Source organism: Gadus macrocephalus, chromosome 10 (genome assembly GCF_031168955.1).
Source record: "Gadus macrocephalus chromosome 10, ASM3116895v1".
Lineage (NCBI taxonomy): Eukaryota > Metazoa > Chordata > Actinopteri > Gadiformes > Gadidae > Gadus > Gadus macrocephalus.
In genome coordinates this window covers 12,213,333-12,238,160 of record NC_082391.1, presented here as the reverse complement: position 1 = coordinate 12,238,160, position 24,828 = coordinate 12,213,333, and the positions used below count along the sequence as shown (strand labels likewise).

The following is a 24,828-nucleotide window of genomic DNA, read 5'->3' as shown; positions in this document are numbered from 1 at the left end:
AGTCGGCTTCCTGCCGGTGCCGTGAAACAACAAACACTTCCTGCCAACAGCTTCCTGTTGTGGCATCGCTATACCTCTGCACGCGCTGGGACGCACTTGTACCCTCACCCCTCACCTCCATCCCTCACTCCTCACCTCCACCCCTCACCCTCACCTCCAACCCTCACTCCTCACCGACCTCACTACTGCTCCTCACTCCTCATCCCTCAACTCACCCCTCACCTCACTCCTCACCCTCACTCCTTACCTCACCCCTCACCCTCACTCCTCACCCCTCACCCTCACCTCCATCCCTCACTCCTCACCTCCATCCCTCACCCTCACTCCTCACCCCTCACCCTCACCTCCATCCCTCACTCCTCACCTCCATCCCTCACTCCTCACCCCTCACCCTCACCTCCATCCCTCACTCCTCACCTCCACCCCTCACTCCTCACCTCCATCCCTCACTCCTCACCTCCACCCCTCACTCCTCACCTCCATCCCTCACTCCTCACCTCCACCCCTCACTCCTCACCTCCACCCCTCACTCCTCACCTCCACCCCTCATTCCTCACTCCTCACCTCCACCCCTCACTCCTCACCTCCATCCCTCACTCCTCACCTCCACCCCTCACTCCTCACCTCCACCCCTCACTCCTCACCTCCACCCCTCATTCCTCACTCCTCACCTCCACCCCTCACTCCTCACCTCCATCCCTCACTCCTCACCTCCACCCCTCACTCCTCACCTCCATCCCTCACTCCTCACCTCCACCCCTCACTCCTCACCTCCACCCCTCATTCCTCACTCCTCACCAGGGTTCGCGCTAGACTTTTTCTTGGGCGGACAAATGTCCGACACTATTCCAGAATATCGGACATTTGGAATATCTTCCGGACGTTATTCACTAATAATTAAATAATCACCAGAAGTCCACATTTAAACGACAAACGCCACAAACTAACTTGCTTCAATAAATGCCATTTATTAAATTAGCCTAGGCAAAAAAACATAACAGCCATTCTCTGCAAAAATGGTAAACGGGGAAAAAATTATTAATTCGATAATTGCAATTCTTGCAGGCTACTTTCGGCTTAACTTCATGGCATGGAAGTGCTCCACTGCTCGCGAAAAGTTGAAGTCTTTCAACCCCGGCCCAAGGCTCGATATGCGCATCAGTCTCATCAACTTTTCCTCAAATAGGCGGTTTCTGATAGATGTTTTAATCCCGTTTTGGAGAGAAAAGCCTCGTTCCGCAGGAACACTGGACACGGGGATTGTACTGGCGATTTTGGCCAGCTTTGCCCAGTCGGGAAAGATTTGTGCGTTCACACCAAACGCGACGGGGCGACAAGATCCCATACAAAGTGAACGTAGAGGGCGACGCGTATCGGGCGAATTCTTCGCGAGAGAAAACCGGCGACAAGTTTTGATTTGTCGCGCCACACTTTCGCCGTGCACAGGCGAGCACGTTCACGAGGATTTGTGCCGCGACAAATTCGCTCGAGTATATATCTGTGTGGTTTAATAATTCGTCGATCTGTTGGTAATTCGTCGATCTGTTGGTAATGCCTCGGGGCTCCAGTAGGGGGATCGCGCTCCTCTTCCTCATTCAAGACATACAGACAAGTGAAGGAAAGAGCTGCGTGTGTGTTTTTCTCATTCTTCTCCCGTTACTATTCCCTTTTTTAAGGTAATTACCGTTTGCAAAACACTGTATATTTATGAACACATGTTGAAAGTTTGAATGTTATGTTGGCACTTTATCAGAACTACCTCTTATCATTAGTAATATTTTATGTTTACAGAAATATTTTATTTTATATTTTATATATTTTACATTTTATGTTATGTTACAGGTTACACTGTTTACAATGGCAGGGCTTGCCATAATGCCTTTTATTTAAATCAATTTAAATCGGAAATCTGTTTTTTTGTGAAAAAATCGCCCCTCACCCTTACTCCTTACCTCACCCTCACCCCTCGTTTCACACTCCTCAATCTCACTCCTCACCTCCACCGCTCACTCCTCACCCTCACTCCTTACCTCACCCCTCACCCACACTCCTCACCACTCTCAATCCTCACTCCTTTTAAGAACCGGTGACGCACTGAACATACAGAAGGCCATCAACAGCTTTTATTTTGTATCAAATTAGCTCCATCAACGTCCATAACGGTTGCAAAGGGTGACGTAATACGCACTTCCCCTTTAAGTGCGAACGACCCGAAGACCACGTGACCAAACAAGGAAGTCTGGTCGATTTTGAAAGTGTCTCCCAGCTGCAGACGTCGATGAGAACAGCAGAGGGGAAAGTTTATTAAACTTAACGAACTGAAGTTATCATAGCATCACCAGACGGACATGTGGACGTCCTTGGTCTGCGTCATGCTGGTGACGTCACCGGGCGGCGCGTCGCTCCCGCTGGTCGTGAACACCTGGCCCTTTAAGGAGGCCGCCGCCGCTGGTGGGTCATACTAGGAGTAGTAATATAATATTATTATGTATTATGAGTATATATAAAATATTAGTATATTCGTATTATTAGTATAAGTATGATTACTTTGAATAATATTAATAATATAACTCCTGATGTGAATACTCATATTACAATTATGTATCCTTATATTAATACTAATATCACAATATTAATGACATTCATACAGTCGAGGTGGAGTGGGATATTTTTTTTATCATTTTGGTATGTGGAGAGAAACTGAACCCCATCACTGGATGACTGTTGAACTGAACCCCATCACCTGATGAGTGTTGAACTGAACCCCAACACCTGATGAGTGTTGAACTGAACCCAATCAGGTGATGAGTGTTGAACTGAACCCAAACACCAGATGAGTGTTGAACTGAACCCCATCCCGTGATGAGTGTTTATAATCACTGGACATAACCATATGTTGGCGGGTCACCTGAGCGCAAGGTGAGCCCAGGTGTCTCTGTCTGTGTTTAGCGTGGACTCAACAGACCGGAGTAATTATACTTAAAATGAAGATGCATGTCTCTAATACCGGAGTCAATAAGGTGTGTGTGTGTGTGTGTGTGTGTGTGTGTGTGTGTGTGTGTGTGTGTGTGTGTGTGTGTGTGTGTGTGTGTGTGTGTGTGTGTGTGTCAGGTTCTCAGTAATCTGATTGGGTTTCTGCAGCCTGGGAAGCCCTCCAATCAGGAGGCAGCGTGCTGGATGCGGTGGAGAGGGGATGTAGGCGCTGTGAGCTGGACCAATGCGACGGCAGCGTCGGCTTCGGAGGCAGTCCTGACGAGACGGGAGAGACCAGCCTGGACGCCCTCATCATCAACGGGTGGGAACATGTATAGGTCATAAAGATTACATACATATCATCATGTATCGATATAGATGCATCCATACTTATACAGACAGTATACATTACAAATACATATCATGTACAGATCATATAGATGCATCCATACATATACAGCAAACATTACATATACATAGCATCATGTATAGATCATATCGATGCATCCATACATATACAGTATACATTACATACGAATCATCATGTATAGATCATATAGATGCATCCATACATATACAGTATACATACATATCATCATGTATAGATCATATAGATGCATCCATACATATACAGTATACATACATATCATCATGTATAGATCATATAGATGCATCCAGCAATTTCGTTGCTCTGTAACATGTGCAATGACAACAATAAAATTATATTCTATTCTATACATATACAGTTTACATTATATGAACACATCATCATGGATAGATCATATACATCCATAGTTACATATACAGTATACATTATATCTACAGAACATATAGATACAGTACTTCCATACATATACAGTATACATTATGTATACTTATCATGTATAGATCATATAGATACATCAATATGAGGTATATCTATAATATATACATTAAATATACATGCCATCTTGTATAAAGCATAGATAAATCTATATTATAGCAAAGTATACTTCCTATTTATTTCATTTTGTTTACGTTACTTAAAGTGACTTTATTTTTAATTTAAGTTTACGTTACTTAAAGTGACATATGTTTACTTTCTGTTTACCGAACTTTATGTTTATGTTACTTCATATTACTTTATGTTAACGTAACTTTTAGTGACTTTATGTTAACGTTACTTTATGTTAACGTTACTTTATGTTTACGTTACTTTTGGTTTCCGTTACTTTAAGTGATTATGTTTACGTTACTTTACGTTCACATTACTTTATGTTTACGTTACTTTAAGTGACTATGTTACATTACTTTTGTGTTTCCATTACTTTATGATAGCGACACGATGGAGGTGGGAGCTGTGGCTGACTTGCGGCGTGTGAAGAACGCTATTGGAGTCGCCAGAGCTGTTATGGAGCGCACCCACCACACCCTCCTAGTGGGGGAGTCAGGTACTGCACCCACCACACCCTCCTAGTGGGGGAGTCAGGTACTGCATCCACTACACCCTCCTAGTGGGGAAGTCAGGTACTGCCCCCACGACACCCTCCTAGTGGGGGAGTCAGCTAGTGAATTTTATCTTACTATAACAATGTATATGACAGTATAAATACGTTTTCTGTCAATTCTATGAAAAATTCCTCTTGACATACCAAACAGCCCTAGCTAGAAACATACATAGCACACTAGTGTCCTAGCTAGGCAACATACAACATAACACACTTGTATCCTAGCTCACACTACACCTAACCATATCTCATGGGATCCTTCTAGTTTTTGTGGAAGGTAAAAGTGTTGCTATATTTGGCTCCACCTGGTGGAAGATCTCATCATAGCAATATGCAAAGTGTTGAGTATGTGAGTAAAGATAGAAGAGGGTGCAGACAGAGACAGAGACACAGGGCTGCTACTTGCCACATAGTGCAGTGTTGTCCCGGTTGGACCCCCTGTAGCCGTCACCATTCTGTGTGTCTGTAGCGTCTGGATTCGCTGAGGACATGGGCTTCCCTGCAGAAGACCTGACCACGAACACGTCCAAGAGCCTCTACACCCGCTGGCTGCAGGGCGGCTGCCAGCCCAACTACAGACAGGTGAGTGTTGATTCTGGCCTGAGGGAGCGTTATGGCGTTGGTGTGTTCTGTGATCTGTATCAAGTCCCTCCACACCGAGTGTAAAAACGTTAAATCAACCCTCCCCCAATTAACGCGTGGGTTTAATTAGATTCTGGGAGCTGTCCACTGGTTCTTTAGTTCACCATCCCAGCCTAAACCACTGGCATGTTGACCTGGTTCTCCTGGCGGGCACGAGTCTCTTCCTGGGTTGGTTGTTGGTCGGCCCACCCCTCCTCTCCTCCTACAGTCAAGCAACCGGTAGTTTGAAGGGCTTTGGAGGATGATAAATTGCGTCAGATATTGATGGTCATTTACCAAAGTTCCTCCAAACTTCTGGAAGGTTATGCCTTTAGACCCATTGAAGTCTGACGGAGACAGACGGCGTCATGAATAATGCAGGCATGTTCAGAAGCAGGCTGGTTTAGGAGCAGGCCCCCACCCCAGCCTAGCAGGCAGCCGGCCTGTCTGGATGGATTATTCACTCCAAGCGCTCCTCTTCCATATTTCAAACCCGACTTGAGGTGATGAATAAGAACTTTTTAGCATCAATCAAAAAGCAGTACTTTCAGAGAGGTCTGTGGTCGCGTGACCGTCTATTGAAGTTCCTCATTCAAGCGCCACCTCTCCGGTCTGCAGAGTAAAACACAGTGACAGCTCCAGGCTTCCGAGACTCGGGGAACAGCCAATCCCAGCCGCCCAGCTGGAGGATAGGAGGGGGAAGCTTGTTTCTAAAGCCCCCCGCGGTGGGGGACAGGGAGCCTAAGCTGTTCTGCTGTCCCCCACGGGTCACGGTTAACAGGCTCCATCCCCCGTCTCCCGTCAGCAGGCAGAGCGCTCAGAACCAGCCCGCCAGCACACCGCACCCGGAGACGAGGCTCCCCTCGCGTCCTGGAGGGGGCATTAGCAGCCTGACGCAGGGGCTCCCGCGCTCTACTGCTCTGTAGCTCATCTTTAGCCGGGAGCCCAATAGGGTCCGACTGCGTCCTGCGTCCTCCTGCAAGACACGCCCCTCGTGTGAAATACACGCCCCTCGTGTGAAATACACGCCTATACAACGACTGACCAATCTCAGCGTGATGACGTAATACGTATGTACGGTGTCACAATGACAATGGGATTTCCACTGAAGTTTCCCCCGTCCTTCCTTACTCTGATGTTGGAGTTTATTTGTAAGCAACTTTATTGGAGCTCCAGCAGTTGTCTTGTTGAGCAACAACATCGTTAACTCTTCTGTTACGAAGCTGTTCCGTTTTTGTCAAAACCTACAAAACTTAGTTATCTTTGCCATACAGCTACACAGCCTGCCACACCATAGGTACACAAAATGGGGTTTCAATAAAGGATACAAGCCTTAGAATTGTACATTTTCGCCCCTATTCCACTTGTATTGTTTACAGACAATACTTATGGTGCGTTTTAATATCCATCCGTCTCGGAGGTCCGAGGACGTTGCCTAGCGACACGCACAAACACGCCCCTTTTCCTCGGACGGCGATCTCGCCATCTCGGTTGAACTCAGTGGTGACCGAGCGAAATTCCGAGACAGAATTCAAGATGGCTGCGCCCATTGTGACTTGAAGTATGAACTGTTTTCATTGTGCTTGGACCACTTTGGTGGCTTAAATTGTAATTTCAATCACTCGTATTAATACCTTACTGCGTCCGTATCTCTGCCTATGTACACAAATATATTGTATTTGTTTACAGCACTTCGGTCAACTACTGTTGTTTTAAATGTGCTATATAAATGAACTTGACTTGACTTGACTATGGCTAATAGCCTACTTATATTGGATTGCCTGGTCCTCTGCCAATGCTACCGCGACAACAGCTTTCCGGGTGGCGTCCATGTTTTCCTCCAACGACCGAGCGAAATAATATGTGTGTGGGGAAATAAAAGTGTGGGCGTGGCGTCAGATCCGAGATCCGAGTCGGTTCGCAGAGAATACTCGAACGCACCATTATGCATACGATAGGGAATTCTTAGTAAGGGAAACATGACTCAGGCCATAAGGGTAGGCTACATTTTTTTATTATAGAGAAAGGGAAGGTCATTACACAAAGCATTTAAAGTAAATAAAAAAGTAAATACAAAATATGTGCAATAACATTAAGGGATAAAATTATTATTAAAAATGGGAAACACAAGAGGCATTGGCAGGTATAAGTTAACACAAAAAAAACATCTTTCTGCTATCTAACTGCTGTTGACCAGTTCGTTAAATCTCCGGAGTAGGTTCGACAAAGAGAAGAGATCCGCAAATGTCAAATAGAATAGATTATGGCTCTGCACGAGGCTATGTGCCAGACGCCGTCGTGAATCAGACCAATCAGGGCCGTCTAAATACACGCCCTCCTTACAAGACACGCCTCCTCAAAATACACGCCCCCGTCTTGCAGGACGCAGTCGGACCCTACTCCGGGAGCCAGCCACCTCACAGAGACTAATGATGTGGAGAAACGTCTGAGTATAATTAGGAGCAGCGATCGACTGCTTCTGACGTTGGGGGGGTTCTCTGTCTCTGCTGTAGAACGTGGTCCCGGACCCGGCCACCGCCTGCGGCCCCTACCGGCCCGGCCCCGCCCGGACCCCTCACACGAGGCCGCCCCCCACTGACCTGCGCGCCCACGACACCATCGGTGAGTCTCTGATTGGACCAGGGCTGGTCGACTGGATCCTGATTGGACCAGGGCTGAATGATCTTGTTTCTGATTGGTTTAGGGGTCATCGCCATCAGTGGAAAAGGTCAGGTCGCTGCAGGAACCTCGACCAACGGAGCCAATCACAAGATACCAGGGTACGTTCAGCCAAACACACGATACCAGGGTAGGTTCAGCCAATCGCACAACACCAGGGTACATTAAGCCAATCACGCGATACCATGGTATGTTCAGCCAATCACACGACACCAGGGTTAGTCTGGGTACTAACCTATTAGTCCGGGTTCAGCCTTGGTACTCCCCCCTGTGTTGGGGTGGGTCGGGGTACTCACCCCTGTGTTGGGGTGAGTCGGGGTACTCACCCCTGTGTTGGGGTGAGTCGGGGTACTCACCCCTGTGTTGGGGTGGGTCGGGGTACTCACCCCTGTGTTGGTACTCCCCCCTGTGTTGGGGTGAGTCGGGGTACTCACCCCTGTGTTGGTACTCCCCCCTGTGTTGGGGTGAGTCGGGGTACTCACCCCTGTGTTGGTACTCACCCCTGTGTTGGGGTGAGTCGGGGTACTCACCCCTGTGTTGGTACTCACCCCTGTGTTGGGGTGGGTCGGGGTACTCACCCTTGTGTTGGGGTGGGTCGGGGTACTCACCCTTGTGTTGTCTCCAGGCGGGTGGGCGACTCCCCCATCGCAGGGGCGGGCGCGTACGCCGACAGCTCCGCCGGCGCTGCCGCGGCAACCGGAGACGGAGACATCATGATGCGCTTCCTGCCCAGGTAACTCCTCCCCACTCCTTCGGCCCCCCCCCCCCCCCCAGGTTAATTATGTTCTGTCATGCTCTTTAGTTTCATTCTTGTCTTTAGTTCTATAATAGTGATAGTGAAGTTATGTGAGGTTCTATTTTTTTTTTTATTATTATTTATTTCGCCATGTACACAGGTACTAGGAATTCTTTCTCTGCTATTGACCCATCCGGGTAGCCGGTGAACACATACACACACAGAGGTCCACACACATGGGGGCACTCACATGGGGGCACTCACATGGGGGCACACCGGCACTACCGGAGCAGTGGGCTGCCGCGGTGCAGCGCCCGGGGAGCAGCAGTCAGATGCCTTGCTCAAGGGCACCTCATCCGTGGATTTTCTCAGGATTCGAACTGGCCACCCTCCAGTTACCAGTCCAACTCCTTCACCAGTATGCCACGGATGCCCCTGGCATACTTCTATGGTCATGTTCTAGGGTAGTTATGTCATTGTGAGGGACCGGCGTGGTCGCCCCACGTATCTGGGATACGGGCAACTGGGTATCGCGAGTGTGGGCAAAAATGAGGGCAATGGACTGACGACTAAGAAAAGTGAAGTTTTAATCTCTCCAAACATTCACAAAAATAGAGCAACGTTCAAAATGAAAAGGAAATGACTGCATCATTCAGCAAACCAAACTAAGATAACATAAAATAGCATACCATAACATACGTTTCTCGTACTGGCCTCACTCCAAGCCAGCACCACCTTCCGCCCCAAACACCAAATGAAAAGGCCCTTAAATAGGGAAATGGTAATTGGACCAATCACGGCCATATGGGCCAGACCATTAGCTGGGGGAACATTTACCTAAAGCTAACAATCCAACATAACTGAACAGAAAGTACATTGTGTGAATACTAAATAAACATGATACTAAACAAACAATCACCAAATACATATATACCCACACCCTGTGCAGAACCTAAAGATATTTACAAAACAGCTGTTTCTATCAACACCCCCCTGGGCTATTCCCTGATACTTTGATCCTAAGCTCCCTTAGCATACTGCCCCCTACCGGGACGGAAGACCAATTCTATACCAGCCCAATCTAATATATACACACAATATAATAATAATAATAATTCCTCTAATGCGGGACAGTGAGAAGGGGGAGGATTTCACCTTCTCACAGTCATGTTCTATGGTAGTAATGTGATGCTCTATGTCATATTCTATTCCTGTAAGTCAATTTGCTAAACGGCCCCAATGTAAATGTTGCTGTCGTGCCAACAGCTTCCTGGCGGTGGAGTTGATGCGAGGAGGGGCCGAGCCCTCGGCCGCCTGCACCGCCGCCATCGCCCGCACCAAGAGGCATTACCCAGAGTTCTTTGGGGCTGTCATCTGTGCTAACACAACAGGCCATTATGGTGAGTGTTTGAGTTCAGAGGAAACGGATCCGTCAGCGTCTGCCAGAGACGCTGCGACACCCGCCAGCGCGCCCGCGGTACACACACACACTGAGGCGCCGGTTGGTATCCCGGGCAGCGGCCCATGAGCCAGGAGACAGGACTCAGGCTTTATGGGTGGGTCGTAGCAGAGGGGGGTGGATCAGCCTTACGCACCGGGAGACAGAACCATAGAGTTGTGGGTCGTAACAGTGAATCACAATAAGTAGGAATAGTTATATTGTAATATCACAAAATAACTTAAACTTATACCAAGAGAAGTATGGAGGCTCTAATAGTATCAATAGCAGTATGATAACAATTTAGAGCCTTCATTAGTCATTATAGCAGTATGATAGCATTACATAGCCTTTATTAGTCGTTATAGCCGTATGGAGCCTTTATTAGTCATAATAGCAGCCAGTTTCTCTCTGCAGGTGCCGCCTGTAACAAGCTGCCAGGCTTCCCCCAGTTCTCCTACATGGTGGTCAGCACTGAGACCAGAGGCCCCTCCCTCCACACCGTGGACTGCTTCTAGCGCTGAGGCCCCTCCCTCATCACCGTGGAGACCAGAGGCCCCTCCCTCATCACCGTGGAGACCAGAGGCCCCTCCCTCATCACCGTGGAGACCAGAGGCCCCTCCCTCATCACCGTGGAGACCAGAGCCCCCTCCCTCATCACCGTGGACACCAGAGGCCCCTCCCTCATCACCGTGGACTGCTTCTCGCGCTGAGGCCCCTCCCTCATCACCGTGGAGACCAGAGCCCCCTCCCTCATCACCGTGGACACCAGAGGCCCCTCCCTCATCACCGTGGACTGCTTTTCGCGCTGAGGCCCCTCCCCCATCACCATGGACTGCTTGTAGCTGGGTGGAGGTCCATCTGGGTTTAAGTCCAGAAGGTGGTCTGCTTCTAGCTGGGTCCCCACCTTCTTGTACAGCAGCCAATAAGACTCCTCTATTCCCTTCATTCATGTTCAAACTGAGCTCCAGAGGAAGAGGAGCTCAACCCCCCCTGAAGGCTCCTCTTCCTCTGGGCTCCAGACCCCCCACCCTGAACGGCTGCACGTAAAGACATTTCAGCAAGCAGAGATTTAATAAAAAATGAAATCTCTGTAAAAATAAAAAAAGAGTATTTGATATGAGAAGTATTCAGTGTAATGTTTATTTTAGTACTAATTTCTAGTAAAACCTTTTAACCCTCCAATCAATGTTCTGAGACCCTTTGAGTTCTGTTAAGACCCCTCCTCCATGGGCCAATCAGCAGCCAGAGAGCGGGGAGGACTCCGCCCCCCTTCCTCCTCCATGGACCAATCAGCAGCAGAGGAGCAGGGAGGACTCCACCCCCCTTCCTCCTCCATGGACCAATCAGCAGCCAGGGAGCGGGGAGGACTCCGCCCACTGGAAGAACTCGCACTGCTTCCCCTTCTTGGCGCCACAGCAGTAGAAGCTCCGCCCGTTGTTGGCGCCCAGCTTCAGCACCGCCCTCCGGACGCTGCGTCGCCCGTGGCCACACTCTGGGAAGCCCAGGTCCGCCCACTGGGGAGAGGACCAATCAGACGCCTGTTCTACCTCCCATCGCTACACATGCTTCCAGTAAGGGTGGTGCTGGGTGGTACTGGGAGGGGCTGGGTGATATTGGGTGGTTTTGGGTGGTGCTGGGAGGTGTTGAGAGGTACTGGGTGGTGTTGGGTGGTGCTGGGAGGTGTTGGGTGATATTGGGTGGTGTCGGGTGATATTGGGTGGTACTGGGAGGTACTGGGTGGTGTTGGGTGTGCTGGGTGGTGTTGCGAGGTACTGGGTGCGGTGTTGGGAGGTTGTGCTGGCTGGAGCTGGGTGGTGTTTGGGTGGTGCTGACCTGGAAGAAGCTGCACTGGGCGGGGCGGGGCAGGGAGCAGCAGTAGAAGCTCCGCCCCTTGTTCTCTCCGTCCTTGTGGACCGAGCGCAGGCTGGAGGGCCGCTGGTGGTCCTCACAGCAGGGGGCCCTGGAACACACGGGGCCACAGTGAGCTGAAGGTCCTGACAGCAGGGGCCCAGGGTGAGCAGGATGTACACACTCCTGCCCCTCTAGACAGATCTCCTGCTCCTCTGACAGATCTCCTGCTCCTCTAACAGATCTCCTGCTCCTCTGACAGATCTCCTGCTCCTCTGACAGATCTCCTGCTCCTCTAACAGATCTCCTGCTCCTCTAACAGATCTCCTGCTCCTCTAACAGATCTCCTGCTCCTCTAACAGATCTCCTGCTCCTCTAACAGATCTCCTGCTCCTCTAACAGATCTCCTGCTCCTCTAACAGATCTCCTGCTCCTCTAACGGCCCTCGGGTGAGACAGCAGCTCCGTCTCTCCTCTTCTCTCTAGCGGCTGCAGAAGCTCCCGTTGTTATGACAACAGCAGCTCCTGTTGTTCTGGACTTTAATTCACGACCGGACACTTACCCCTCTCCGTCAACCGCTGGCGACGCACTGGTGTTAGCGGGGGGAACGCCGTAACCGGGGGCGCTGTAACCAGGGGTACGGCCGTTACCGGGGGTGCCACCGTAATTGGGGGCCCTGTAACCGGGGGTACGGCCGTTACCGGGGTTGCCACCGTAACCAGGGGCGCTGTATCCGGGGTCGCTGTTACCGGGGGCACGGGCGTTATCAATTCTCATCTTCTTGTTGGTCGGCTGCTCGCAGCCGCCCCCTGCAGGCCGCCGGACGCCACCAGTGGCCACGCCCCCTCCGGGTCGGGGCAGGCTAGTAGCCCCGCCCCCTGAGGGGGGAGGGGGGGTGAGGTCGGAGAAGATGAGGGTGGAGGTGCCGAACACTGACCTCCAGTTGACCTTGAGCTCCTCTGCTGGGCGGGAGAAGGAGGTGCAGGGGAACTTAATGAGAGAGGAGGAGGTGCTCTGCTCCCTGGGGACTGAGTAGGAGGAGGAGACGGTCAAACACAAGGTAGTGGACTAATCCAAGTATGAGGTGTCCTGGACTAATCCCAGCATGTTAGTGGCCCATGGCCTGATGATGATGATGGCGACGACATCTCCTCTTCCTCACCGTGGGGCCGCGAGGCGAGGCAGGCGTCACATGACCCCGCCGAGGGGCGGTTGACCAGTGTGCAGCGGGGACACGCCCACTCCTCCTCCTCCTTGGTCGCCACCTCCTCATTGGACCCCTCCTTGGTGACCCAACCAATCAGGCTGTTCCTCACAGGAAGTTTACTGGCAGACAGGAAATGAGATCACAACAAAAGACGGCTCTCAGCACTCCAGTATAGACCAGTGCAGAGCAGTGGAGACCAGTACAGACAAATATAGACCAGTATAGAGCAGTGTTGACCCGCGTAGACCGACCAATATATAGTATAGACCAGTATAGACCAGTACGGACCAGTATATACTATAGATCCGTATGGACCAGTATATACCAAAGTAGACCTATATAGACCAGTAACATGCTTCAGACTGTAGTGGGCGTATCTCTACCCTCTGATCTCCTTCCAGACAGACAAGTGTCAGAGAAGAGGAGGGGAGGAGGGGAGAGGAAGAGAGGAGAGAGAAGAAGAAGATAGGAGAGAGAGGAGAGGAGGGGAAAGAGGAGGAGAAGAAGAGAGGAGAGGAGAAGAGGAAAGGAGAGGGGAGAGGAAAGGAGAGGGGAGAGGAAAGGAGAGAGGAGAGGGGAGGAGGAGAGAGGGGAGGAGGAGAGAAGGGGAGGAAAACGAGGAGAGGAGGGGAGAGAAGAGAGAAGGAGAGGGGAGGGGAAAGGGGGAGAGGAGGGGAGGAGGAGAGAGAATTAGGAATTGAGAGGAGGAGAGCAGAGAGGAGGAGAGGGTAGAGGAGCGGCATTCTGCTCCGTCTGCTCTGAACACACTCCTCCCGCTCCCTCAGTAAACACCGGCCTGTGGCTCCGTGTGGAACACAGAGTAAAGCTGCACGCTGCGTGTCGCAGGGAGCGGAACACGAGCCCCTCACCCACCGGCCGCTAATCCGGGGACCAGGAGGGCTTTGGGCTCCAGCCCCTCTCTGAGCTCTGCTCAAACAGCCCCGGAGGACGGGACCAGCTGCCCCGCCACCATGCCCCACAAACACGCCGCTAAGAGCTCTAACCTGCCTTGCTAGCTGTGCTCACTGCTACACCATGAATTATGAATATCAGCACCTCTACCCTCTTTAACACGCTCTGTATCTTATCTGGGGGGCTGGGGGCTAACCTGGTGCTAGTTAGCATGGTAAGTGAGCGTCCTGTGTTACGTGGTGCTAGCGTGGCTAGTTAGCCCCTGGTTAGCGGGGCTAGTTAGCCCCTGGTGTCCTACTGCTGTGGCGGCTGGTTAGCGTAGCTAGTTAGCCCCTGGTTTGTGTGGCTAGTTAGCGGGGCTAGTTAGCGCCTGGTTAGCGGGGCTAGTTAGCGCCTGGTTAGCGGGGCTAGTTTGCCCCTGGTTAGCGGGACTAGTTTGCCCCAGGTTAGCGGGGCTAGTTAGCCCCTGGTTACCTGGTGCTGACTTGGCTTGGGTCGGCGCTCTGGCAGTGGGAGCAGAAGTAGGTCATGCGGCCGCCGTCTCCTAGGCGACAGACGGTGATGGAGGTGGAGCACTGGGCGCAGGCGGGCCGGCCGTACACCTTGTAGTGTCTGGAGAGGGCGGAGCCAGACCGCCGGCACTGGGGGGGGGGGGGGGGGGCACTACTGGGTTAATTATGGAGGAGGTCCTCTGAGTGGAATGATACAGAGATATACGGTATAGACAGACGGACAGTATATAGAGACGGACAGTATACGGAGATAGACAGTATAGACAGACACAGTATAGAGAGATATACAGAATAGAGAGAAATACAGAATATAGAGATATACAGTCTAGACTCTTGACAGACAGAAAGTAGAGAGATAAACAGTATAGAGAGACAGACGATAGAGAGATATACAGTGTTGTTTCTCTTTCCTCAGACTAATGTACTCATTGTAAGTCGCTTTGGATAAAAGCGTCTGCTAAACGCCCTGAATGTACTGTATATATGTGGATGAATGAGACAGTAGAAGCTGTCGGGTAGCCACGTTGAACCCTCTTCATGTTCCTGGAGCAATGCCTGCTGGGTAATATTCCAGCTATACACTTCCTGCACTCTGCAGAGATCAGACGGCAAGGCAACTCCTAGCGCTCCTCTACAGGCTAAAGATACCGTAGCAGCATGCAGTGGGCCGCTCCCATTGTGGGCAACGGAGTTCCTCACCTTGTAGAAGAGCAGAGTAAAATCCCGGGTCATCTTCACCAGGTGACGCAGCTGCTGCTCAGACAGCTGCTTAGCCTGGGGGGGGGGGGGTCGGGGGGAGTCCAGAGGGAGGAGAGAACGAGAGGGGGGGGGGGAGAGAGTTCATGTTTTTATTCAGAAATTGGCAGATTGTTGTTTCCACTCTGTGTGTATAGTTCATGTTCTGATCTAGCGTCAGGGCATGGTACCGCGAGTCCAGGGCTAGTTAGAGTCCGGCCTAGTTAGTATCAGGGCTAGTTAGAGTCCGGCCTAGTTAGTATCAGGGCTAGTTAGCGTCGGGGCTAGTTAGTGTTAGGGCATGTGTGAAGATGTGAATGGTATCTTCACTGTTTCAAACCATGTTTTAAAAGACGCACATATTCCTGTCTGGCTGTTATCCGTAATAGTCTGCAGCTGTGGCTCATAGGCTAATTGAGCCACACCCATTCTGGTGCTCCTTAAGAGGGCCAGAGTTCTAGACTGGAGGGAGGCTTGAGTTGTGCAAGTGACTCAACGGTTGTATTACTTGTTTTAAGTGAAAATATGCTTTTTAACAACAACCATGTGCGTCAAGGAAACATTTTTTCACATTTGGTGGCAGTGGTGGGATGATTCCTCTAGTCTAGCCGAGTGGAGGGGACCCACATTTCGGAAAACATTGTTCGAGGAGCTTCATGGTGGGCCGCAGTGAATTGTGAGCAGGTAGATGAAGAGACCTGCTGGGAGAGGAGATCACTGGTGGAGTTGAACTGCTGTTCTGTGGGGTTGGCCGAAGCCTGAAGGAGGAATAGCTCGCAAACTCCTTGTTGCTGACGTGAGCCTTGTGGGGAGCTATTGCCAAGTCTTAACAGAACAGCAGTGGCGGAGGACATACTGTGAAGAGTGCAGTGTTTGGCCAAGAAGGAGTGATCTTGGAATGAAGATTGGCAGTCACCAGAGACTTTTTGAACTGTTTATTTAACACCAATTACTTGCACAATATTTCACCTTTTTTATCTACTGCTCTTGAAACCGTGTTTGCAAGCTTAAAAGAGGGGGAAGGAAATGTGAGGATGTGAATGGCATCTATTCCTGTCTGGCTGTTAGCCTTAATAGTCTGCAGCTGTGGCTAATAGGCAAATTGAGCTACACCCATTCTGGTGCTCCTTAAGAGGGCCAGAGTTTGAGGCTACGTTTACTAGTGGTGGGGGAAAAAATCGATTCACTTCAGTATCGCCATATTTTGCGTTCGCAATTATATCGATACAGTAGCGCAAAGTATTGCGATATTTAATTATATAATTATGTGTTTTACTTTCGGGTTTTCTCTGACTTTACTCTGATAATATTACATTTCCATATTACAACCACAAGGTGGCGCTTGTTGCGGTGCTTTGATGACGTGCATTAAACAACAAATTAGGTCACGTGGTGCTTTGTTACCTTGCATTCAACAAATTTAAATGAAAATGGCTTCACCATCTCAACCGATTGTACACGAACCTCCGTCTTCTTTTAAGTCGAAAGTGTGGCTACATTTCGGTTTTTATCGAAAATGTAATACTAGTAAAGACCTTGACATGCAGTTTACCATCTGCAAAGAGTGCCGGATGAAAATTAAGTATTGTGGGAATATGACGAATTTGAGAGTGCATCTCACAAGGTACCATTTAGAGTTAGCGATAGCGACCCCTGAGGAACGACCCAAAGTTGTCCTACCCGCAAATCAACGCACCTTGGACCAAACTAAAGTGATAGTTACCTCAAAACTCCGAAAGGGCAAAGAAAATCACTGAGGCAATAGCCTACTTCATCCCCAAAGACTTACAGCCTTACAGTGTGGTGGAGAATGAAGGTTTCCAGAATCTGCTAGGCATACTGGAGCCCAGGTACGTGATCCCCTCACGTAAATATTTTACCGACACTGCCATCCCCAAACTCTACAGCGAAGTCAAAGAGGAGGTAAATGGAACTTTAAGTTTAGCCGAAGGAGTTGCTATAACGTGTGACGGTTGGTCATCAAGAGCTACTGAATCCTACATGACCATAACGGCGCATCACATCACGGATGAATGGCAGCTTTTAGCTCATGTTCTTCAAACCAGGGCGATGCATGAGAGTCATACCGGGGCTAATGTGGCTGAGGTGCTGAAAACGGCAACCGAAGAGTGGGGCATCTCTAACAAGCCGATTGTTTTGGTAACGGACAATGCGTCCAACATGGTAGTGGCTGCGCAGGTCGGGGGCTACCTTCACGTGAAATGTTTTGCCCATACCCTCAACCTCGCCTCACAGCGCGCACTTAAGCTGCCTGCTGTCGCTAGGTTACTGGGAAGAGTCCGGAGAATAACCACTTTTTTCCACCGCAGTACAATCGCCAACTCCATGTTGCAACAAAAACAAAAGCTCCTGGACCTCCCCGCTCACAAGCTTAAGACCGATGTTGTGACCCGTTGGAACAGTGGCTACGAAATGCTTCAGCGTTTCTTGGAACAACAACCAGCGATCTGTGCTGCTCTGTTGTCCTCTGACGTCAGGCGGTCAGGAAGTGATATTTGCACCCTCAACGAAAATGACATTACAGACGCTGAGGACATAATGCAGGCACTTCGACCGATGTTTGTAGCCACGAAAATAGTTTCAGAGGAGAAGAATCCCACTTTGTCCATCATTGCTCCAGTGCATGCAAAGCTGCTAAATGACACACATCAGGCAATGGGGGACAAACCAATTGTGAGGGACATCAAACAGGCAATAAATCAAGATCTGCAGAAGAGATATAGCACTGTTGAGGAGAAAAACACCCTCCACACAGCATCGGCCCTGGATCCACGATTTAAGTCACTGCCTTTCCTGACCAAAGATGACATCAGTGCCACATATTCCAAACTGGTTGTGGAGGCAGCCAGCCTTCAGGTAGGCTTTAATGAACTACTAGTTTATTATTTAGTTATTATTTTAAAATATCATAAAGGAGTTTACAAATGATTTATTTATTTTATTTTATTATTTATTTATTAAAACCAAGCCTATGTTCATCTGGCTACTTTGGGTTATTTTCTTACATCTGTTTTAATTGTATTGAGCATTCCACAGCTATTCCAAACCTGAGATGTTTTTTCTTTTAACATCAAATGTTTCTCTACAGCCCACTATTAGGCAAGAAGAGACCAGCAGTGCCTCTGGAATAGAAATGGATGGACAGGATCTTGAGGTGCTTGAGGAGCCACAACCTAAAAGAAGATCTGGGCTAGCTGATTTACTGGGAGAAACATTTTCTACCACAGCCCCACTAAAGTCAGCATTTTCCCAAGCTGAAGAGGAAGTGAAGAGATACCAGGAGGCTTCTCCACTGCCACTTGAAGAAAACCCTCTCAACTGGTGGAAAGCTCATGAGAAAATGTATCCTTTCCTGGCCAAACTCGCCAAAAGATACCTGAGCATTCCAGGCACAAGTGTGTCTGCTGAAAGGGTGTTCTCCACTGCAGGGGATATAGTCACAGCCCAGAGGAGCACTTTAACATCTGAGCATGTTGACCAACTGCTTTTTCTGAGCAAAAATGCCAACATTCCAAAATGAATTTAACATTTTGGTTCATGACCTTGCAGCCAACTAGACTGGACTCTAGCAGTTCACATTTTTGTTTATTTTTCTCAAGTTGATTGAAGCACTGAGTTACTCTTATTTATATGAGTATTCTAAGGTTTATGTTACTCTATTAAGTCTGCTTTGTGTGACTCTATTGTATTTAAATAATTGTAATTTATGTGCTGGGAGCTCAGCGTTCATGTGAGAGGTCACCTATTCCGAAATAATTACAACGGTCCTGTGTCCTGAATGTTCAAGGACAAAGTTTTGCACTACCCTCCTAAGTTTTTGCACTGTTGTTCACATAATTAAATGTGCCATTTGAAGTGAGTTGAGCAGTCTTTTTTTCCTCTTTTTTTGTAATGTCTTTGAATAATATGGGGAACATGAATCGCAATATATCGCAGAATCGAATCGCAATACTTGCTGTATCGCAATATATTGAGAATCGCAATAATATTGAATCGTGGCCCAAATATCGCAATAATATCGAATCCTCAAATTGTTGCCAATTCCCACCCCTAACGTTTACACGATGACGGTCTGAACAGAAGACGCAAAAGTGGCGTCGCGTATTCACTTTTTATTCCGCGTTTAGACAAGCGTTTTCGGGATGAAATCTGCGTGCATACGGTGACGCAAAAGTGTGTGGAATTCGATTGGGTATGCATGCCAGGCGGCTAGGCGGTGCTGTGATACACTATAACACAACACCGCCATGTCTGAGCGCATGCGTAGAATCTTCCTTCTTCCCATATCTGTGCCGCGAAAACCAAAAAGATCCTTCTCTGTTCAGTAATTCTATCTGTACATATCCTGTACATTTCGTGAAAAGACTCCTGTACGCTTGTTAGAGCTGCCAGAGCAGCTTGAAGGTCCGACGCATGGAAATAATCTGACATGCAGGGGCGGCCTTCCCTACAGGCGGGTTAGGCGGCCGCCTAGAGCGCCATCTAGAGGGGGAGCACAAAATAATGCGCCCGAAAATAAAATAAAATAAACACAATTATATATATATATATATATATATATTTTTTTTTTTTTTTCTCCTGGCGCATATTTTTGCGCCCCTTCTATATCTCCAACCAATATTTTGACATTAAAAAAAATTAATCTAAAATTAGGGTAAAATTAGCCAAAAATCGAAAACGGAAGGGGAACCTACCTCCTTGGTTTCGTCAGAACATGCTAGTACTATAAGGCGTTTGGTTAGAGTGTTTTCAAGAATCGAGAATCAAGAACGAAATCAAGAAAATGAAGAGGCAAAAGCCATCCGGGGCGCAATTTAAGAAGAAGAGAAAGGAAGAAGAAGAGAAACGTGCAAAGGAGAAAGGTAAATCTTTAAATCCTGTTCTTTGCCTATAATGAATTCCAAATAGGAAAGGTTGATGAATGCGTGAATTGCTTCGGGCACTTTAGTTGAGTTAAGAAGAAAATATGTACCTCAATCAAAGTTGTCCTACTCCCTGTCATATAGTTATTTCAAGATTTTACAGAGGCGGGTATATCAAAAATGATATGTCCATTTATTCTACATTATATAAAAAAAGACATGATTAAAATAGGGGCGCACTGTATAACGACCATAGCCAGTGCAACAGCACTTCAAATATATTACTCGTTGCATAGTACACCCTTTAAGGAAGACAAACACGGCTGGTAAGTGTGAGAGCGCCGAAATTGCTTAGATGCCATGCCGAGAGCGGTATTGCAGACATATAGAGATGTAGAACATTATAGCTCGCAACATATTGAGAGCTGTGAACTTAGTTAAAACTTTTGAATAATAAACTATGAACTGAACTCGTTCATTTTAAAATGTGTGAACTATGAACTGAACTAGTCAAGTGAACTTTCCCAAAACGGGGCATGTGTCCATAAACCGTCTCACAGGGGGGCGTGGTCGGAGCGTAGTTCAGCAGGGCACAGGCTTGCCATTTCCTCCGTGGATTTTATTCTTGAATTAATGTTTGTTCATCGTTGCGATCGTTGTTGTGTTTATGTGAAAGAAATGCAGTTACAGGGCAAAACAGTTTTTCAAGGTTGCAATTCAGTTTTCGTGGGGAATTAACGAACTATTTTATTTTTATTTTTTTTGTGGAGGGGGGGGGGGGGGGAGCGCCAGGAGTGAAGCTCGCCTAGAGCGCCAAATGTGCTGGGGCCGCCCCTGCTGACATGTTTGTTTATTTCCTTGTGCTGGCACATGTATGTGACGTAAACGCGTACGCGACGTGAGCAGATCTGAGCAGTGTTTTGCGTCTTGGCAGTGTAGACGGAAACGCTACGGCGGAGCGTATTCGTCTAAACAAAAGGCACTTCCGATAAAATATTTTGTCGTTTTTACCCGCAAGCGTCCTCGGGTAAACGGGGCCTAAGGCCACGTTTATACGTAGCAGGGTATTTATAGAAACGAATATTTCCCCCCCTCCGTTTTCAAAAATAACATTGTGCACAGAGCATCATTTTCAAAAAAGTTGTCGTTTACATCAAAACGCATAATACGCCGTCGGGCGCCATTATAACTATGCCAAACCTATGGGCGGCAGTGTAGTAGAGCTTAGATCGGGCCCAGAAAAATCAAGCCCGCCCTGGCCCGAGCTCGTGCACGTTCTGTCCGAGCCCGGCCCGACCCGACACATTAACCGTAATTATGAGCCCGAGCCCGATTTCAACCCGACTTTTTTTTTTAAATACATATGTAACTTTGTACACTTGTTACTAGGCCTACTCTGCTAAATATATATGTAAGGGATAATGTATAGAACGCCGGTCATTATCGGCTACTTGCCAAAACGAAAAAATAACTTCACATGGTGTGTCTTTTTACAATTTATTATTCGTTAATAATTTGTCCGCAAAGACGGTGACGTCGCTTAGCAACGGAAGACGCTGGGCTTGACAAGTCACCGGACTACTACCCATGCAAGTGAACGGAGCGTTCCACGGCATTGAGAAGAACCGTGTAATAAAGGTCTATAATATTTCTGTTTATGGCATAGATTTCTCCTCAGATTAGGCCAATAAACCAATGATAAAAATAAATAAAAAAATCATCGATCAAAGGCCCGGCCCGAGGATAGTGGTGGGAAATATGGGTTGGGTCGGGCTCGGGCAGAGAATCTAAACTCTAGTAGGGAGAAGGATAAAGCCATGCAAGCCAATCAGAATCCTCAGAATCAACAACAACGAATAACACGAGCGTCTTCCTGTAACAAACAAACTGTAAACATAGGGCGCTCATATGACGTTTAGCATTTCCTGGCGCATAATGTGACGCTTCAGAACCTAAAACCCTGTTTCTCCCCGTTGACACGACAACAGATAACCGGCGTTTTCAGAAATCTTCACTTTCTAGAAATTAGTTTTTAGAAATGATCGTTTTCTGTGACAAAAACAGCGTTTTCGTGTAAATGAGAGGCCAAACCGCGTGGAAATATCTGCGTTTTCCCTTCGTGTAAACGGGGCCTTAGACTGGAGGGAGGTTTGAGTTATGCAAGTGACTCGACGGTTGTATTACTTGTTTTAAGTAAAAATATGCTTTTTAACAACAACCATGTGCGTCAAGGGAACGTTTTTTCACAGCATGGTACCGTGACGTCAGGGCTCGTTAGTGTCAGGGTTAGTGATCGTCAGTGCTTATTGGCGTTGGGGATGGTTAGTGGCAGGGCTAGTTAGCGGCAGGGCATGGTACTGTGACGTCAGGGCTAGTTAGCGGCAGGGCTAGTTAGCGTCGGGGCTAGCTAGCGTCCGTTACCGTGACGGCGGGGTGGAGCCCAGAATCGAACAGCGCCTCGTTCTTGATGATGTTCCCGACCCCGGGGAGGAGGTGCTGATCCAGTAGGAGGTCACAGAGCATCCGCCCGCCCTGACTCCTCAGCACCTCCTCCGCCCGTGAGGAGCTGAAGGAGGAGGAGCAGACGTCCAGGGAGCGCATTGAGGAGACCCTGCTCTCACACTGCTCCGTCTGCCTGGAAAATATAAAACACTGCTACGTCAGCCTGGAACACAGACACAGTGCTCCGTCAGCCTGGAAAATATAAACACTGCTACGTCAGCCTGTAACAGACACACTGCTACGTCAGCCTGTAACTCATACACACTGCTACGTCAGCCTGTAACAGACACACTGCTACGTCAGCCTGTAACTCATATACACTGCTACGTCAGCCTGGAACACAGACACACTGCTCCGTCAGCCTGGAACACCGACACACGGCTACGTCAGCCTGTAACACACTGCTCCGTCAGCCTTGTACACAGACACACTGCTCCGTCAGCCTGTAACAGACACACTGCTACGTCAGCCTGTAACTCATAGACACACTGCTACGTCAGCCTGTAACACACCGACACACTGCTACGTCAGCCTGTAAGACACTCACTGCTACGTCAGCCTGTAACACACAGACACACTGCTACGTCAGCCTGTAAGTCAGACACACTGCTACGTCAGCCTGTAACACAGACACACTGCTACCTCAGCCTGTAACAGACACACTGCTACGTAAGCTTGTAACACACAGACACACTGCAACATCAGCCTGTAACACACACAGACACACTGCTAAGTCAACCTGTAACACACTGCTACGTCAGCCTATAACACAGATACTGCTACGTCAGCCTGCAACACACTGCTACGTCAGCCTGTAACAGACAAACTGCGGACGTCAGCCTGTAACACAGATACACTGCTACCAGCCTGCAACACACTGCTCGGTCAGCCTGTCATAGAAACAGATTACGTCACTTCCTGTCCTACCTGAGCTCCGACGTGCTTTCGTAAAAACGGATGATGTCATCGGTCAGGTGGAGCTCCAGCACAGGCGTCTTGCTATCCGCGGCCACGGGTTTGATTCCCGGCGTCCCGGACATGATCCGCATCGACCCGTTCATGCCGAAGTGAACCCTGGGGGAGACAGACAGACAGACAGACAGACAGACAGACAGACAGACAGACAGACGATCCACACGCTGTTATGTGTTTAGGATGTTCATGATTTAATGTGCAGAACTCGGCCGTTTTTATTACTCATTACATATTACGTATGACATCTTACTCATTATATTAAATATTACTCATCACACTTTACTAATAGTTATTACTGCGACCCCCACCTCATGTCAATAAATCCGATATTAGATCAACCCAGGTGAGCCAGCGGGGGTCACTACGGGGTTTGATTCCCTCTCATCATTGCGTCCACCTCCTACCTCAGTGCTCTTAGGCCGAAGTAGAGGAAGAGCTCCTTCCCCAGGGTGTCCACTCCGTTGAACCGGGCCCCCCGCAGCGCGTCCAGGGCCCCCGCGGCGCCCTGCACCCCCCTCACGGCCCGGACCTCCTGGCCTTTCTTCACCTTGGCCCGGATCCTCTCCCCGTTCAGCGCGACGCCCGGACCCTCGACCATCACCCCGCAGACGAGACGCAGAACCAGTACCAGAACCTGTACTCACTACAGACTGGATCCCACCAGACCAGTACTCTCTACGGACTGGTTGCAGCCAGACCTGTACTGTCTACTGGTTCCAGTGGTTTTCTGGTTCCATTGTTTTTCTGGTTCCAGAGGTCTGCTGGTCGTTTGGTTACAAAACATCCGCGCCACATGATTCAAGTGTGCGCAACCGCAGTAGGGTTAGCTCCGGAACAGCCAATCAGATTCCATGTTAATAATGATGACCGAATAATGATAGATTATTATCTAATATAGCAAAGCATAATAGAAAAATATCATATGCGAAACATAAAAATATATGTCATCATGAAATATTGATTTCAAAATTCAATATATTAAATTTATCTCTTTTATATAACCTGTTTAGTTTGTTTCTTGTGGACTCCAGACGTTGTGCGACAGCGATCTCTGCTGGATGGTATGAGCCAATACAACAACACACTGTTTCGACTGTTGATTACCTCAGTTACACAACAAGTAGTCTGCTATTCCAGAGCATTTAGTTTATTAAATAAATACATGTATACATATATAAATATATGTATATAGCATAATGTTTTTTAGATGTATACTGTATTTGTAGATGTATACTGTGTGTAGAATTTTTATTTTATGTCTCTCTCTCTCTCTCTCTCTCTCTCTCTCTCTCTCTCTCTCTCTCTCTCTCTCTCTCT

At 48.5% G+C, this 24,828-nt stretch overlaps 2 protein-coding genes across 2 annotated transcripts; one reads left to right on the top strand and one right to left on the bottom strand.

Annotated features, from left to right (window-relative positions):
• The first annotated feature begins 2,229 nt into the window (after window positions 1–2,229).
• Window positions 2,230–11,307, top strand: aga (aspartylglucosaminidase). Its single transcript, XM_060062371.1, has 10 exons — window positions 2,230–2,451; window positions 3,142–3,295; window positions 4,291–4,403; window positions 4,930–5,042; window positions 7,595–7,703; window positions 7,786–7,861; window positions 8,386–8,493; window positions 9,763–9,896; window positions 10,352–10,489; window positions 10,748–11,307. Exons 1-9 carry the CDS (start codon window positions 2,349–2,351, stop codon window positions 10,450–10,452), a joined length of 1,011 nt encoding a protein of 336 aa, XP_059918354.1. The 5' UTR covers window positions 2,230–2,348; the 3' UTR covers window positions 10,453–10,489; window positions 10,748–11,307.
• Window positions 11,048–24,326, bottom strand: neil3 (nei-like DNA glycosylase 3). The gene is made up of 9 exons (XM_060062370.1): window positions 23,916–24,326; window positions 23,464–23,610; window positions 22,456–22,669; window positions 15,116–15,190; window positions 14,379–14,545; window positions 12,948–13,111; window positions 12,348–12,813; window positions 11,771–11,897; window positions 11,048–11,451 (listed from the first exon to the last, which is right to left on the bottom strand). The coding sequence occupies exons 1-9, from the start codon at window positions 24,107–24,109 to the stop codon at window positions 11,281–11,283; spliced, it is 1,725 nt and encodes a 574-aa protein (XP_059918353.1). The 5' UTR covers window positions 24,110–24,326; the 3' UTR covers window positions 11,048–11,280.
• Window positions 24,327–24,828: the final 502 nt, after the last annotated feature.